The sequence below is a fragment of the Ipomoea nil genome, unplaced genomic scaffold (assembly GCF_001879475.1).
Source record: "Ipomoea nil cultivar Tokyo-kokei standard unplaced genomic scaffold, Asagao_1.1 scaffold0465, whole genome shotgun sequence".
Taxonomy (NCBI): Eukaryota; Viridiplantae; Streptophyta; class Magnoliopsida; order Solanales; family Convolvulaceae; genus Ipomoea; species Ipomoea nil.
In genome coordinates this window covers 2,890,561-2,906,435 of record NW_017616893.1, presented here as the reverse complement: position 1 = coordinate 2,906,435, position 15,875 = coordinate 2,890,561, and the positions used below count along the sequence as shown (strand labels likewise).

Genomic DNA, 15,875 nt, shown 5'->3' with positions numbered 1-15,875 from the left:
TTAATTCCAAACCAAATATTACAAACGTTAATTGGCACTAGGTGATTAAACATTGTGATCCCAAGAATCCTATTTTGCTCTATTGTCTACAAAACCTTGCTACTTATTTTATTCTGCTTATTATTTTATATAATCAATCAACCTTCAAGTTTTGTTCGGATTAGTTTCATATGAGTAACCTAGTAGCTAGTGATTAGTACACCACCTCTCTGTGGTTCGACAACCCGAATACTCCGGGTATTATTTGTTTGCCCCAAATTACAGCAATCATCGACCAGTCAGCCTCCTTATTGAGGACACCCTACACGGCGGAGATTATGGCCCAGCCATACCCACTTGATCTACAAGCCCCGGGAACAAGGGTTACGATGGCCGTACGGACCCTGAGGTCCATGTCAACGATTACTACGGAAACATGATGATGATAGGCGTGTCAGACGCCGTGATGTGTAGGGCTTTCTACTCCACGCTCTCCGGTCGGGAGGCAGAGTGGTTCCGAATGTTGCAGCCGGGTTCTATAGCTGACTTTCCTACCCTGGCAATGAAGTTTGTGCGGAAGTTTATTACTTCCAAGATAGTGAGGAAGCCCTACATGTACTTGGAAAAGGCCAAGCAGCTTGAAGGGGAGAGCTTGTCCGATTTCCTTGTCAAGTGGAAAGCCGCGGTCGGGGAGGTTGAACCGATGGACGATGCAACCGCCACCCATATGCTCCATATTTCTCTCCAGGTGGGTTATCTTTACCAAGATTTCATCCTCCATCCCCCGGCCACTTATGAAGAAGCCCTTCGAAGGGTGACGGATTACGCTAATGCCGGAGAAGCGAATGCCGTCAAAAGATCGCAGGAGGTCAGGACTTCATCCCGTAAGCCAGCCGGCCGGGCGGAACATCGGTCGAGTGATGACCATCCCCGATCCAGCACCAAGCCTGGCGAGTTTACGGCCTTGAACCAATCAGCGGCGGAAGCTATGCAGTACGCCCAATCTTGCAATCTCATCCGACTCCCTCATCCCGGACAAGACGGACCGGACAAATCTAAGCATTGCGCTTACCACCGGTGTGCCGGGCATGACACAGAAGAGTGCACGCACTTACGCCAGCTCTTGGAGGATTTGTTGAGTATCAGAAAGCTAGATAAGTGTGTGGGGAAGAGAGAAGAAGCGAAGAAGAATACCGATAGGAGAGATCAACGACGTTCTCATCACCGCTCTGATCGCTCCGATCGTGCTGAACGTTCAGATTGGTCGGGTCATGACCATAGGGATGACCGCCGGGACCCCGACCCTCCATCTAGCAGTCGACCAGCAGGCAAGCCGACCATCCATGTCATTTTTGGTGGATTGGATGATGCTTCCCGACCGAGGGAGAATTGCCCGGTCGCGATTGTAGACTCCCGTGAAACCGGGAAAAGACAAAAGATGGAGCCCATAACCTTCACCTTGGAGGATCAGCCCAATAGTGGTGACCACGGGTTGGAAGCGCTCGTGGTCACGATCGATGTGAATGGGACCGATGTCCAGAGGGTTATGGTGGACACGGGGAGCAGTGTGAACGTCCTTTATTTGGACGTATTTGAAAAGCTTCATCTGGACAAAAGCGAGCTGATTCCGGTCGGTTTACCATTGTCTGGATTCACCGGGGCCCTCATTCGCCCCGAAGGAAAAATTGTTCTCCCGGTCGAGATAGGCACCCCGCCCAAGTCTGTCAAGACCGAGTTAGAGTTTGTTGTGGTCAATCTGCACTGCGTCCACAACATCATCTTAGGCCGACCAGCAATAATGAAGATCGGTGGGATAATTTCCATGCCCCACATATGCATGAAATTTCCTACCCCCAATGGGGTCGGCGTAGTTCGCGGAGATGTTCAATCCGCGCGAAAGTGTTATACCCGGGCTGTTAATAAGTGTGATGCTGGATCATCTTCCCAGGTGAACACGATCGTTAAGGAAGCAACCAATGACCGGAAGGAGCAACCCGAGCCTTCCGAAGAGGTTGAAGAAGTTCCCCTGTCCAAGGACCGACCGGACAGGAAAATTAAAATTGGTCGGGCCCTTACCCCCGAGCTACGATCAGAAGTGTTAGCAATTCTTCGCGAATTTGCTGATATTTTCGCGTGGGGGCCCGAGGACATGCCCGGGATCGACCGAACGGTTATTTGTCACAAGCTTGCCGTCGATTCCACAGCCAAGCTGGTCGTTCAGAAGACGCGGGATCTATCATCCGATCGCCGCGAGTTCGTCAGAGAAGAGGTCAAGAAAATGGCGGCGATCGAGCACATCTGACCGGTGATTTATCCCGAGTGGGTGGCAAATATTGTTCTTGATCCGAAGCCCCCAGCTTAGAGGATGTGCATAGACTTCACTGACCTCAACAAGGTTTGTCCGCTCGACCCATATCCGCTCCCAAGCATCCATCAAATGGTCAACGAGACGGCCGGGGCCGAGTTAATGAGCTTCATGAACACTTTTAAAGGGTATCACCAGATAATGATGCACCATGAAGACGAAAGCAAAACAGCCTTCGTGACCCCAGACGGGCTGTATTGCTACCGAGTGATGTCGTTCGGCCTCCGCAACGCGGGAGCGACCTATCAGAGGATGGTCAATATGCTTTTCGCTGATCTATTAGGCCGAACAATGGAAGCGTATATTGATGATATGCTGGTCAAGAGTCGGGACCGATCCGACCACACTCGGGACCTCCGGGAATGTTTTCAGATTATGAGGAGATATCAGCTGAGATTGAACCCGACCAAGTGCACATTTGCGGTTCAAACCGGGAAGTTCCTCGGCTATATGATGACCAGGAGGGGGATCGAGCCCAACCCGGCCAAGGTTAAAGCAATTCTGGACATGCAACCACCTACCACCGTTCGGGAGGTCCAGCAATTAACCGGTCGGTTGGCAGCGTTAAGCCGATTTCTCTCCAAGTTAGCCGAGTGTGCTCTACCATTCTTCAAGGTATTGCGCAAGGTGAACGGATTCGTTTGAGATGACGAGTGCCTAGCGGCTTTCGACGAGCTGAAAGAATATCTTATGTCACCAATTGTTTTGTCGAAGCCAGAGCTCGGGGAAGAGCTAGACATGTATCTCGCCGTATCCGATCAAGCAGTAAGCGCAGTATTGTGCCGAACTGATCCAGAAGGGGTCCAGCGACCGGTGTACTATATAAGCCACGCGCTACATGGTCCCGAGCTCCGGTACTCCCGGCTAGAAAAGGTCGTCTAGCCTTGTATATCGCCGCGAAGAAGCTAGCTCCCTACTTTCAAGGTAGAGTAATTCGTGTGCTGACCGATCAGCCGATCGGCCCGGTCCTCCGCACTGCCTCATCATCTGGTCGCCTAGTCAAGTGGGCGTTAATGCTGACCCAATATGCGATCGAATATCGACCAAGACCAGCCATCAAAGGTCAAGCCCTTGCAGATTTCTTGGTCAAGTGCACCGCTCGAGACACCCGACCCCCGGAGGTCAGGACCCCGAGGCGGAGTGGTGGTCGCTGGCAACAAATGGGTCAAGCAGTAAGAAAGGGGCAGGAGAAGGAGTGGTGGTTACGAGCCTGGAGGGATTCAAGGTTTATTTTGCTCTAATGTATCAGTTCCACCCGACCAACAACGAAGCCGAGTACGAAGCTTTTGTCAATGGCTTACAGTGTGCTCGATACTTGGGGGCTGAGTACAGCCGGGCTCAGACAGATTCCGCGCTCGTGGTCGGACAGGTCCTGGGTGACTATGAAGTGAACGGCGAGCGACTACAAGCTTACCGGGACCTCTCAATGGAGAAGCTCGCCTTGTTCCGGGGATACACAGTTCGACATGTACCCCGATTGGATAATGCCGACGCGGACATCTTGTCCAAGTTGGCTCAAGACACCCCGGAACATATGTCAAAGATCGCTCAGATTTTGGTGATCCCGAAGCACAGTATCCACCGATTGTCGGTCGCACCTATCCAACCGGCAGAAGACAACTGGATCACCGATCTGATGGAATTCCTTGAGCACGGTCGGCTCCTAGACGACCCCCAGCGTGCTCGGAAGGCCAAGCTCAGAGCTCCAAGGTTTCAGATCTAAGACGGTCGTCTGTATAGGCGGTTGTACGGAGGACCTCTTATGCGCTATTTGACCGCGTTCGAAGCTGATTTGGTGATGAAGGAATTGCATCCGGGCATCTGTTCATCGCATCAAGGAGGCCGATCATTGGCTCGTCGAATCATGTTGATCGGCTATTATTGGCCGTCTCTCCAGTTAGATTGTGAGAAGCTTGCTCGGGATTGTGAGACGTGTCAGTTGTTCGCTCGGATGCCCGGATGACCGGCTACGTTCTATCAGCCGGTCACGACTGCAATTCCTTTTGCAAGGTGGGGGGTAGATATTCTGGGACCACTCCCGCAATTGGCCGGTCGGAGAAAGTTTGTCATCGTCGCCATTGATTATTTCTCCAAGTGGATCGAGGCCGAGCCGTTAGCCACGATCACCTCTCAACAATGCGCCCGGTTCCTTTGGCGCAATGTCATCTCCCGATTTGGTGTGCACGTGCATCTCATCAGCGACAATGGCCGCCAATTTGTAAGCCAGTATTTTTAGAATTTTTTTGCCACGGTCGGGACAGCTCATTTCCGGTCGTCGGTGGCCTACCCTCAGGGAAATGGACAAGTCGAGAACGCCAATCGGACAATCTTAGAAGGCCTGAAAAAGAAGCTACATTCGGCTGGTCGAAGTTGGGCCGAGGAGTTACCAAATGTTCTATGGACTTATCGGATGACCCCGAGGGAAGCTACATTGGAGACACCGTTTGCCCTTGTCTATGGGGCCGAAGCCCGACTCCCGATCGAGGCATGGATCCCGACCGCGAGAGAACGGGCTTACAATGCAGAAGACAACGAACACTCGATGGTCGTGGATCTCGATGGGATCGAAGAAAAGAGAGAGCTAGCCGCTAGGCGCATGGCCGAGTATCAGAAGCGAGTGAAGAGTTCAAAGGATATCAGGGTCAACCCTCGGTACTTTCAGGTCGGAGACTACGTTCTACGCCGATGGGAAGCCAGTCAACCTTTGGAAGGAGGAAAGCTAGCTCAAAACTAGGAAGGGCCGTATGTCATCACCGCTATAATACGGCCAGGAACCTACCGACTGGAGACGACGACCGGTAGGCAGATCGAGGGCACTTGGAATTCCGAGCACCTCGTTTTATTTAGGCATTAGCCTGTTTGTTGTAATTATTGACGAAGTGGGGGCTCAACCTGCGAGTAGGCCCTGTTCGTCGTTCAAGTGTTTGTAAATTATTTGTTGTAAATATTTTCCAACCGTTTGTGAACGGGAATTCTCAATGTAAATACGATCGGTGATTGCTCGACTGTTTGCATACGGCGGCCCGATCGGTTTTTTAATTATTTTACCATGAAGTAGGTTACTTTGAATCTCCTTCCCCAACCCGTCGCGCTCGGAATCTACCCGACCGAGCCTCGACATCAACAATGAAGACGGGCTTTCGCCCAACACAACACCTCTCCCTCGGTTCCGACCGATAGGGGTGTGCAACAAAGTGGCTCTAATAGCCATATACTTCAATGGCTCTAATAGCCGTCTACCTACATGGCTCTAATAGCCACATATTACATGGCCGGTCGGAATTTTATGACTGTCTGTTGCGCTCATCTTGGGCGGACACTCGGGTCACGCCACCGATTGGGAAAGCCAGAGCTACAGCAAAATTTTCCCGATCCGTCCAACTTCTTTCTATTGTCGCACTCACTCGTGCCTCGTGCGCACAACAATATGGGGGCTAGGATGAAGGAAGTGCAAAAAGCCAAGTGCTCGGGAACACCCCGAGCGAGAGAGGCCAAAATATTTTGCGATAAGGCCGTATGGTCGGGACAATCCCGAACGGACAGGCCAAAGACTTCGACATTATGAACGGCCAAAAGGCCATTTGGTCGAGAAATACACGACCAGGCCATCAGAATCAAAAAACGTATAAAATATAAATAACGAGCGAGACAAGATGAATAAAAAAGGACTTCATTAAGATTGTTTAAAAGGTACCCAGTACAGCTCGGGACTGGGCTCCCGATCAGTTCTACTTGAAGCAAAACAAAAATGAAGATCTAAGCTACTTCTTCGTAGCAGCACCGCTGGGTTCGGCGACTTCATCTTCACGGCCAAAAGGAGCCAAGCCGGGTCGGGAATTTCTGCTGGGAGGGTCGTTAAGACCAATTGGAGATCGTCGCCTTCAAGCGCTTGCTCCATATTCTTTTGTGCCATCTCTCGCATCTTTTGTTGGCCGAATTTAAACGCCCACCGACCAAACCAGTTCCTCCCCGACCTTCGTCTTCCGGACCTCCCGGAGGAACTGGGTACCCGACTCTATATCCCGGAAGAGAAACTGGGCCAGTTCGCCCGTGTTGTTCAACCTGGATTTCAGCTCGGCCGCTTCCCCGACCGCCTGCTGGGCGACCTTCTCAGAAAGGTCCCGGTCTTCTTTGGCCTTCTTCAGCTCCTCCTTAGCTTTCTTGAGCTCCGCCTGGAGGTCTTTGGCTTTTTGTAGTCGCCGATCGGCGACCTTCTTCAAAGCATCAGCCTCATTGGCCAGCAGAGCTCGACGTTGAAGGAGCTTGGTCGCCCGGGAAATCTGCAGAAGACAATTGGGGTTAGCCCGAGCAAAGATACTTGTATGAAAATATGAAGAAAGAAGAAGGGTTTTTATCTCGGTCAGGTCGTGGCCAATCCTCTCGGCCACTTGGGTCGGGGTGAGCTGGCTTAGGTCCTCCTTAACTGGCCCAGAATTCCCGATCCGGGTGAGGATCGACGAGTCGCCCTTAGTAGCCCCGACCGGAGGGCTCGGGCTCCGTTGGTTTCTCCGGCGTTTCAGCGCGCCGGTCTCTTCCACCCCTTTCTCGGACGCCTTTTCTTTGCCCTTGGGGGCAGTCACCCGGGTGATGAGGACGTCTGAAGCGTCGACCACATAGCCTTCGGCTGTGGTGACGGTCGTTGAGGCGCCCATCGGCCGGGCGGTCAGGATTTGCTTCTCCCTGGCCGGTTTGGTTTTGGACTTCTTTTTCCCAAGCGAGATCTTAGCTATGGGGGCTTGGGGTGCTTCGTCTTCATCAAAGCCGCCCATTTCTGCAAACAAATAAGAAAAGGCAGTTAGATCGAGAATATGGGGTGATCGTGAAGTTAGGGTCGGGGATGATTGGTTAATGTTAGACCTTCATCTGCCGTCTCGACCCGAACGGCCTCCCTTGCGATTGTAACCCCCATTGGTTTGGGCAAGTACTTCTCGGGCAGGTCGTACTGCGGCGGGGGCAATCGGGCTTCCTCGTAACGCTCGGCCGTGCAGAAGATTCTATATTCGTAGATCTCACTCGAGATCTTGGCGACGGCGTCCCGGAGAACTTGAGTCTCGACCGGCATCACTTGTTTTTTATAATGGGTGCTCCACACCCTCTCAACCGGGAGGATCTAAGGGTCATACTTGACCGAGAAAATCCTATTCTTCCACCCCCGGTTGTTCCCGGGTAGGTTGTCGATCGAGCATAGATCTGCCCGGGACTGAATCATTAGGAATCCGCCTCCGTATTTGGCCGGGAGAACCTTCACTTGATAAATGAAGTTGAAAAGCTCCATTGTGCAGGCCACTTCATGCCGGGCGCAGATCTGAGGGAAGCAGGTGAGGATCCTGTATGCGTTCGGGCAGATCTGGGCCGGGACGACCTGGTAGTAGCCCAGGAATGCTGTCAGGAGGGCCGGGAAGGGGAAGGCGATCGGGGCCATCAGGGAGTCAAAATGCATCCCGATCCACTTTCCTCGATGGCGATCGATGATGTTCCCGAGCTGCCGGCTTGTGTCGAACTCTACCTGACCATTGAGCCTTGCAGCGATCTTGGCCGCTTCGCCTTTCGTTAGTTTGCTCATCTGCTGTTCCACGCTATCACTGTTCAGGAATGCGAATCCATCGGCAGCCGGTGCGGTCGGGTCCTCCTTGACCGGCTCCGGTGTGTTCTCCCAATCGTCCGCCCGAGGTGCGGCCTGGGGATAATCCCCAATAATCCTTGGGGGCGTTTCCCGAACGCCACCGGTCGGGGAGGCTTCCCCACTTGTGGAGGTCTCGCCGCTGCGGCTACTCGACCCGCTTGAGCTCGTTGACCCTTCCGTGCTTGTAGACCTTCATTGCTCGGGGGATTTTCGTGGTCGTTAAACGACCTCCGGCGAGGATGCTTCGATGTCTATTTCCTCGCTTATTTGCTCGACCGCATCATCGTAATCTGCGACCGAAGCGTTCTGGTTATCCGTATCCGATATGGTGACTACCTAAAGGGTGGTCGAAACGTTGTTAGGGTTGGGTACGACCCGGCTATGGTCGGTTAAAGCCTAGAGTTGGCTATGGAAAGAAAATATGAAAGGAGCAACTAAAAATCTAAAGAAGAAGGACTTACCGAGTGATGGTACTTGACGAAGAGTAGCTGAAAGTTGATTGCTCGATTGGCTTGCTGAGAGTATTCGCTCGAGACGCTCTGGTTGCTCCGATCGACTCAGAAGATTGATAAAAGTTCAAATGAGCTCTATGAAGGCCTATTTATAGGAAGGCATTTGGGCGGGAAACGGTCCACTTATGTGACGCGACCGCTCCAGACTCTGAGGTGACTGTTGGGGTCACAGAGGCTGGCAGAAGTCGACACGTGGCGCGAGGGAATGACAGCTGGCCGGTCGGTTTGGCAGCGGACGGTTGGACTTCCTCATCCCGTCCCATTTTTTCCCGGGAGGTCAAAAAGGCCCGGGCTGGGGGCTCTTGGTAGGGAATATCCCGACCGACATACATTCTTCTTTTATTCTTGTTTATGAAGGTTACATGTCGGATTTTCTTAGAAGAACCCGGTCGGTTGTCGACCGGGAATCACCCGACCGATGTCCTTTAAATCCCGATCGATAGCCCTTAGGCGAGAGAGCCGCGGAGAAACACGTGGCGGCGTTACGCACTCACAGGCAAGGGCTTCCGGGGAGAGGACACGTGGTTGCTACGTGGGAGACATGCCGAACGGCCGGGCTTGTGTCTCCGGCCCAGCGGCTATAAATACCCACGGTGGCAATAGTGTGAGGGACTTTTGGACGATCGAAAGGCTATTGCTAGAGTATCCCGACCGCAGTCAGTCAGCCCTCAGAGTAGCCAGTGTAGATTGTACTTAGGACCTTCACCTTGATCAATAAAAGAATTTTACTTGCTTTAATTGGTCCCGTGTTATCTTATTTACCGCTTATGTGGGAATTAACACTATCAAGACCAAATAGTAGCACCTTGATTGGCTTGCAAGCAACCTGGAACTGTAAGAAAAATATTTCTACATTTTAAAAATATTAACACATTTTTGTTGAGCTTGCAAACTAAGTAAGTTACCAAAATACAAAAATGGATGCAATAATGCTCCCACAAACAGGATAAACAGTCTCGAAATAAGTTGGAAGCTCCGCAGTCTAGACAAAAGATGCTAAAGTAAACAACATCACCCAAATGGGTTCGCAGGCTAGGTAGGTAGCCTAAGGAGGTAATAAAATAATTTTCAGCTTCATTATACCCTCGGCTCGGAAAGCACAACAGGCGGCCCAGTAAGGCATTGTGCCTCAACAAAAAAAAAAAAAAAAAAAAAAAAAAAAAAGAGAAAAAAAAACGAGTCATACGAGTCTGCATATAGGGAAGGCGGCCCAAGGAGCCTACATGTAGGAAAGGCGGCTCATCGATCCGCAAATAGGGAAGGCAGCTGAGCACCATCTCTTCTAGGCCCGCAAGTAGGGAAAGCGGCCCAACGAGGCATCATGCCTCAAAAAAAATATCTTTCCTTTTTGTACAGGAAATGTGCAAGAGCGAAATCTTCTTGACGAACTGCATGCAGAGGAGGTGGCAGGGTGGCAAGGCGTGCGTGAAAGCTTGAGAGTGTCTATACTTTCTTTGCTCGTCAAAGAAAACCAAAGAAAGTGGTCAAAGACAACCAAAGAAAGTGGGAGACTTATGATGATGACATGGAGCAAAATAATATAAGATATTATGCTTTTCTAAGGTTCGAATCCACAACCTCAAACATAACAACATAAGTTTTAAACCACCAAACCACTCAAGATCTTATACATTAATGTGCATGAAGCTTCACTTATGCATGGGAGTGCGCTAGAAGCAAAGTAGTGGGGGGACACGTGTGTGGCCAAGAATGAAGGTTGCTCGATATTGTCCATTTGTCAACTATACGTGAGTCTTTCAACAATATAAATAGGCACCATTCACTCCCATTAAAAACCATCCCTTGGCTCACCAAATCCCTTCTGGTCTATTGGTCTAAGTCTTCACCCTCCTGCTGGCATACCAAGGTTTGATTCCTAGAGGTAATATTGTTATTTCTATTTTAATTATTTTGGTTATAACTATTATTTATTTATTATTTGGACCATCGTTTTGGGCCGGTGTCTCGAGCTTGGTACGTATTCTTTTGGGCCTAGCGCTCTAGGTAATATTATTACTATTTTTCGGCAAATTATTGTATGGACCATGGTCCGCACAATGTTATGTGGACCATAACAAAAAAAGTACATTTTTAATATACTAAATGTACATTATTTTTGTATTGAATGTACATTATACAATATAAAGTACACTCAAAATAAAAATAATGTACATTTAGTATATTAAAAATGTGTAGATCATAAAAAAAGGTACATTTTTAATATACTAAAAATATATCTTTTGTATATTGAATGTATATTATACAAAATAATGTACTTTCCTTAATACAAAGTACATTTTTAATATATTAATATGGAGTTTGGTTGGAGGGAATTTAAATTCCTTTCCACTTAATTCCCACCTAATTCCAAAGGCCACTAAATTCCTTAGTTTAGTTGGAAGGAATTGCGATTCCCTCATTTTCATGGAATTAAAATCCCATGTCCCCCCCCCCCCTCCTTGGGATTTTAATTCCATGGATTTTAAGAAGAAAAAAAGGTAATGATGAGACAAAATTACCCTCTCATTTTTTAACCTAAAATTGATGCGTGACAACAACAATGGCCATTTTGGACTTTATACTACTTATTCTCTGTTAGACATTATATGGTAGGATTATATTTATCATAATCTTAGGGATTCAGGGGATTATATTCAGCGTAATCTTAGGGATTCAGGGTATATTCTTAGAGATGTATTTTCGATACTTACCTTAGTTAGTGTGTATACTCTTGTATAAATAGGTGTACCCTTTGATTGAAATATATACAAAACATGTGGAGTTTAACATGGTATCAAGAGCTCCAGGTGTACCCTCACGCGCCGCCTCCATCTTTCGCCGGAAGTCCACGTGCCGGCGCTTGTGCCCTACTCCGGCGCCGGAATCGAAACCAGTTTCTTCTCCAGAGGTCGCCCGATCTTCTACAACGTTGCTCTAGGCTCGGTTTTGGAATTGGAGGTCCCGGTAATATCCCTCTTGTATTTTGTTTTGCTCGACAGTGAAGTTGTGTGGCTGTTTGTGTGTTTGTTGTGGCATTGGAGTTCTGGTTTTGGCAGTTTGTTTGTGTGGTTTGGGATATCTTCTTGTTGGGTAGCCTAATGTCTGAGACTAAGTCTGTAGTTGTGTCTGATATTCTTCCAGTTAATGCAAGAATCACAGAAGTCAGAACACAAACTAAATGGCTCAAATCATTTGGAATGGAAACGAACCATTAAAATATATCTTCGTAGTATTGACAAAGATGACCATATGACTAAAGACCCACCTGAGGATGAAAAAACTAAACACACTTGGTTGCGTGATAATGCTAAGTTATTTCTTCAAATACGGAACTCAATTGAATCTGAGATCTTTGGCTTTATTAGTCACTATGAAACTGTAAAAGAGTTTTTAAACTATCTCAATTTTTTGTATTCGGGTAAGGGCAAAATTATTCGAATCTATGATGTTTGTAAAGTTTTTTATCGAGCCGATATGCTTGACAAACCTCTACAGACATATTTTATGGAGTTCAAGAAAACTTATGAGGCCCTTAATGAGTTAATGTCATTCATGGAGGATATAAAAGAACATCAGAAACAGCGAGAACAAATGGCCATCTTGAGTTTTTTGGCTGGTCTTCATCCTCGGCTAGAACCAGCAAAATCCCAAATTTTATCAAGTGAGGAGCTCAAATCCCTATCTGATGTGTTCTCTAGAGTACTACGTACAGAGACCTATCAACCTCCTCTGTCAAGTAGTGTCCTTGTCACCCAGAAATCAAAGGGGGAGCCTATGAAGTCATCATATCACAGTAGGTATCCTCATGGACATCAGTATAATCCAATCATTTGCCATTATTGTCAGAAATCGAGGCACATGAAGAAGGATTGCTGGAAGCTTTAGAATAGAAATCAGGGCAATCGGTTCGCTAATATGGTGTCTTCGGATGCTCATGGTGAGAAAATGGTTTTCTTCTCTGCAGATGAGTATGCTAAGTTCCTAAAGTACCAAGAATCCTCATCATCTACCTCAATTGTAGCTGATGCCACCTCAGGTAATCCCAACACTTGCCTCGTCTCTTCAGCTTCCAAATGAGTTATTGATTCGGGAACCACTGATCATATGACAGGTAACTCTAGCCTCCTATCTACCTTTCAATCCTCTCCTTCAACTTCCATGTCACTCTAGCTGATGAATCCACCTCTAGGGTGCTTGGGATTGGCACTGCTAATCCAACTCCTGATCTCCCGTTATCCTCGATCTTGAGTCTTCCTAACTTGTCTTTTAATTTGATCTCTGTTAGTCAAATCACTAATGCTCTAAATTGTTCTATAACTTTTTTTCCTACTCACTGCATGTTCCAGGATCTTATGACAAAGCGGATTATTGGTAAAGGGCATAAGTCTGGTGGCCTCTATATTCTTGATTCCAATATGCCAAGAACTGTTGCATGCTTCAGGATGGGTACTCCGTTTGAAGTCCATTATCGTTTAGGGCACCTCTTTACCATTGTTGAAAAAGATGTGTCCGCAATTTAGTAAGGTGTCCTCTTTAAATTGTGAGTCTTGTCAGTTTGCTAAACATCATCGAGTTAGTTTAAGTCCTAGAGTTAATAAATGAGCACATGCTCCATTTGAGTTAGTTCATTCTGATGTTTGGGGTCCATGTCGTGTTATGTAGGGCTGTGCAGTTGGACGGATCGGACGGTTCGGATGGCGGACTGAGCCCCCCGGTCGGATATCGGATTTCTAATTTGACCACCCTAACCGTTTTTTTTGGTTGACTTATCCGATCGGTTAATTTTGATTTCGGATTGGATCGGATCGGTCGGATATCCGTGTGGTAATTCGGTTTTATCAGAATGTAAAAATCAAATATTCAATTCATAGATGATGGAACACCTAACTAATGAACTACTTAACTAACTTAAGTACTAAAAGCCACTAACTAGTAAGTACTAACTACTTAACAGCAAAAATAACATAAGTAAACTTATAAAAGTGTAAACATATAATCAGCAAAATACAAATTAGTTACATATAATCAGCAGATTAGCTTACAAATTACAAGTTACAAATTAGCAAAAATATAACAATCTTCTCCAAACTCCCAAGGCAAGCAGGCAGTGAGGCAACTAGGCAAGCATGCAAGTGGCAACAGCATCAGTCTCCATTCTCCAATCAGCACATTAGCCTTCAGCTTTCATGTTTCATCCATTGAGCAAAAGAAAGCCAGATATCCAAAACTCCAAAAGTAATATATGAATATATGATTAATATAATATAGAGTACTCTATGTCTCTATTAGTCTATTCTTCTTCCTGATAAGTGAACACATAAAAACACAATAAGTTCAAAACATTTGAAGATAGGATTGACACAATCACACAAACTGAAACTGTAAAAGACTAAAAGAGTGCTCAGATAGCTTTTTTTCCATATCAAGTTAGGATTGGGGGCACACTACTCAATGAGTATGGCATAAACACCACACTTCATAGGCAACATACCAAACCCAATCTATATATTCAGAGAACATGGTGGAAGCATCATCATAGCACAATAATACTTATACTGGAACAACTAATGAATTATATTTAAATAGCAAAGACTTAAAGAGTGCTCAGATACTTTTTTTTCCATATCAATTTAGGATTGGGGGAACACTACTCAATGAGTATGGCATACACCACACTTCATAGGCAATAGACCAAACCCAATTCTATATATTCAAAGAACATGGTGGAAGCATCATCATAGCACAATAATGAACAGTTATACAGTTATAAGAGTAGTGAGTCAGAAGTCAGAAGTCACATTTAGACATTTAGTCAGTACTTATACTGATACCTGAGCTCAATGGCAGCAACATTTAAAATGTTACCTAGCCATGAGCACTTTCCAGTTCCAGTTCCAACTTCCCAGCCTCTGAGGGACATTGATTTGAATCATTGATACACATACATGAATACATGATACACTGATACAGAGGCATAAATTTATCATGAAATCAAATCAAATAAGTAATCACAAATTCAGATTTCAAAATAAATTAATGGAAACTGTAAACATACAACAATTGTAGGCATTCTAGTTCCAGTGCTGGATGTGCTGCACAACTCTGCAGTACAAAAACAAACTGGAAATTAGAACTTAAACAATTAAACATTTAAACAGATCATTGCTGGAAGTTAGAAGTATATACCTTTCTCAATCCTTTCAACATCTTCAATATTTTCTTCAATTGAGATTGGTTGATTGCTTAATCTTAGCCAATCCTGTGCACACACCAATGCCTCAACAATTCTAGGAGTTAGGGAACTCCTAAAGGCATCAAGTACCCTTCCACTTGTACTGAATGCTGATTCTGAAGCAACAGTTGATATTGGAACAGCTAGGATATCCCTTGCCATTTTAGATAAGACAGGGAACCTTTCAGATTATTGCTTCCACCATCTTAGAAGGTCAAATGAATCATCCTCATCCACAATAACCTCAGAGAGATACACTTCCAACTCAGTTTTTTTCCTAGACAAATCCCCACTCACCAATTTTTGCTTCTTAATCTGAGATTTCAGTAATGATTGAGGTCTCCCAACAGAAACAGAATCAGATATTGTTATTGATGGAGAAAATTTTTCAGATTGTTCAACAGACTGGACAGGGAAGCATGCAACATAATCTTCAAACAACTCCTTAAGGCCAACAATCACCTTATCAAACATTGTTTTACCCTTTTCCTCACCATATAACTGGTTAAACTGAATGGGCATATACTCAATTTTGTCCCTGGGGTCTAAGATATTTGCATAGAATATCAAAAATTCATTTTTTCAGGCTCACCCCAATACTTATCAAATTTTGCCCTCATATTTTTACCCATCAGTTTAACACTATCTTCTGTAGCTTCCTCCATATTTTTCAACAAGCAAGACAAATCGGAAATCTCAGAGAAGAAGGTATTAGAAGTCACATACAATGATCCAGAAATCCTAACAGTCATTTCATAAAAAGATTTCAGAATCATAACCAAAGATTGAATGGATTCCCAATCTAAGAAATCAGGTACACTTCCACCCAAATCAGATTTAAATGAACTGTCATGATCATCATAGGCTTCAAATACCTTCTGAAACAATAATGCAGTATTAAGCATCATATATGTGGAATTCCACCTTGTAGGGACATCTAGACACAGAGAATTCTTAGCTTCCATCCCAATTAGATCAGCTAGTGATTTAAACTTCTGCAACCTAGCAGGTGAGCTCCTCACATACCTAACAGCATCCCTGACTTTCTTAACAGAACTGTCACATTCTTTCAACCCATCCTGTACCACCAAGTTAAGAATGTGAGCAATGCACCTCATGTGCAAATACTTACACCTAACAGCAGTACAACCCCAAGAGCCCAAC

The 15,875-nt window shown here is 46.2% G+C and overlaps 2 protein-coding genes across 2 annotated transcripts; one reads left to right on the top strand and one right to left on the bottom strand.

Moving 5' to 3' along the window:
- The first annotated feature begins 415 nt into the window (after positions 1–415).
- Positions 416–1,931, top strand: LOC109173083. The gene is made up of 3 exons (XM_019322342.1): positions 416–1,522; positions 1,580–1,719; positions 1,928–1,931. The coding sequence occupies exons 1-3, from the start codon at positions 416–418 to the stop codon at positions 1,929–1,931; spliced, it is 1,251 nt and encodes a 416-aa protein (XP_019177887.1).
- A 12,969-nt stretch (positions 1,932–14,900) lies between these two features.
- On the bottom strand, positions 14,901–15,829 carry LOC109173082 (zinc finger BED domain-containing protein RICESLEEPER 2-like). Its single transcript, XM_019322341.1, has 2 exons — positions 15,304–15,829; positions 14,901–15,256 (listed from the first exon to the last, which is right to left on the bottom strand). The coding sequence occupies exons 1-2, from the start codon at positions 15,827–15,829 to the stop codon at positions 14,901–14,903; spliced, it is 882 nt and encodes a 293-aa protein (XP_019177886.1).
- Positions 15,830–15,875: the final 46 nt, after the last annotated feature.

Coding starts and splice junctions, on each gene's coding strand:
- LOC109173083 (XM_019322342.1), top strand. CDS start 416: ATGATGATGATAGGCGTGTCAGACGCCGTGATGTGTAGGGCTTTCTAC. Junction 1,523..1,579: donor ATGGGACCGATGTCCAGAGG/GTTATGGTGGAC, acceptor GTATTTGAAAAG/CTTCATCTGGACAAAAGCGA.
- LOC109173082 (XM_019322341.1), bottom strand. CDS start 15,829: ATGAGGTGCATTGCTCACATTCTTAACTTGGTGGTACAGGATGGGTTG. Junction 15,257..15,303: donor AAAATTTGATAAGTATTGGG/GTGAGCCTGAAA, acceptor CAAATATCTTAG/ACCCCAGGGACAAAATTGAG.